This window comes from Laccaria bicolor, genomic scaffold (assembly GCF_000143565.1).
Source record: "Laccaria bicolor S238N-H82 LACBIscaffold_294 genomic scaffold, whole genome shotgun sequence".
Lineage (NCBI taxonomy): Eukaryota > Fungi > Basidiomycota > Agaricomycetes > Agaricales > Hydnangiaceae > Laccaria > Laccaria bicolor.
Window position 1 is genome coordinate 1 of NW_001890150.1, and position 1409 is coordinate 1409.

The following is a 1409-nucleotide window of genomic DNA, read 5'->3' on the forward strand; positions in this document are numbered from 1 at the left end:
CGTTCTCTGCGCCATACAGCCAGACTATAGTCGGCTGATTAGATCAGACCTCGATCACTCCTGATCTACTGGAGTACTGGATGCCTTGTTGACGCGAACACTACCACTGTGACGTTTACTACTACCCGCAGACTATAGGTCGCTAGCTAGTTTATTTGATCTGACTTTAGCCGGTCTTTTTCTTCAGATCTTACCAGACTGTAGTCGGTTCACCGGCGGCGCAAGTCCATTCTACATTGAACGAAGCGCACCCATTTCGACCCCAGGGCGCCTGGAATTGCGTCTTCATCACGTATGTGTTATATCATCATTCACGCCCTTTTTGTGTTTTAATAAAGTGCTTTTTGGCTTCAAGCGTGCTTTTTTTTGGCTTCTAGCATGTTTTTCTGCTTCAAGGGCGCCCAGCTTAGTGCGCTCTGTTGGTACATACCCCCTCTTGTGCATTAGTTCTGGTGCTTTTTACTCACGTGCATAAATTCGTTTTCGTAGACACATGTTTACACATGTGCAACCTCCCTCAAGTGGAATTGGCATCCCATTTCTCAAAGAGTTCAAATCGGAATTGGGCATTGATCTCAAGAATGACTGAATGGCAATCCAACGTGTTCGTGAAGCCGCCGAGAAGGCCAAGATTGAATTGTCGTCGACCATGCAAACCGAAATCAATCTTCCTTTCATCACAGCTGACGCCTCGGGTCCAATGCACATCAATAAGAAGCTGAATCGTTCTCAATTCAAAGCTCTCATTGGACCTCTTGTTCAACGCACCATTGAGTCTTGCAAGAAAGCTCTGAGTGATGCTCGTGTCAAGGCCCACGAGATTAGCGACGGTTGGAGTCTGCAAATCGCCAGCGATCTTGGTCGAGTTCCGCTCAGTCACCCCTTCCTTCGCCATGCCCCCTTAGTAATTAAAGGTTGACTATTCTGGAGGGTCATTGAAGCAAATTTTGGATGCGCAGACATATGGCCAGTCGTTTTTGTGGCGGTACGTCCCTGCCTTTACCTAACTACTTGTATAATTTGCTGATCAAACTCAAATTCAGTAAATAATGCATGCTTATAAGTAGTGTTCGCAAGTTCAGTTCAGTCCGGTTTTTTGCCCCCAAAACGCGCAACCGTGGACCGCAACCGGTCTAGGACCGACCCAGATATTGAGGGAACCGAACCGAACCACCTAGGACCGGTCTATTTCGGTCTATGGAGCCGGTTCAGACCGATCCAGACCGGTTTTTTTGCGTATAATTTATTATACCAATATAAACCATTTGTATCTTGACTATTATTACTCTGAAAAATAAACGGGTTATATGAAATAGTAAAGCATGTAAATACCCGTCATTCTACCAATTTTGAAGAGATTTAATGAAGATTTGACATAGCTATGACTGAAACCGAATTACATCTCGTAG

At 45.1% G+C, this 1409-nt stretch overlaps 2 protein-coding genes across 2 annotated transcripts; both read left to right on the forward strand.

Moving 5' to 3' along the window:
* Positions 1-592: 592 nt before the first annotated feature.
* LACBIDRAFT_165125 (uncharacterized protein) lies at positions 593-829 on the forward strand (the record flags this gene model as incomplete). Its single annotated transcript, XM_001891032.1, has 1 exon — positions 593-829. A coding segment is annotated over one exon (237 nt), but the record flags the coding sequence as incomplete, so codon positions are not given.
* A 134-nt stretch (positions 830-963) lies between these two features.
* On the forward strand, positions 964-1276 carry LACBIDRAFT_304698 (uncharacterized protein; the record flags this gene model as incomplete). The annotated part of the gene is made up of 2 exons (XM_001891033.1): positions 964-985; positions 1068-1276. 2 exons carry the CDS (start codon positions 964-966, stop codon positions 1274-1276), a joined length of 231 nt encoding a protein of 76 aa, XP_001891068.1.
* Positions 1277-1409: the final 133 nt, after the last annotated feature.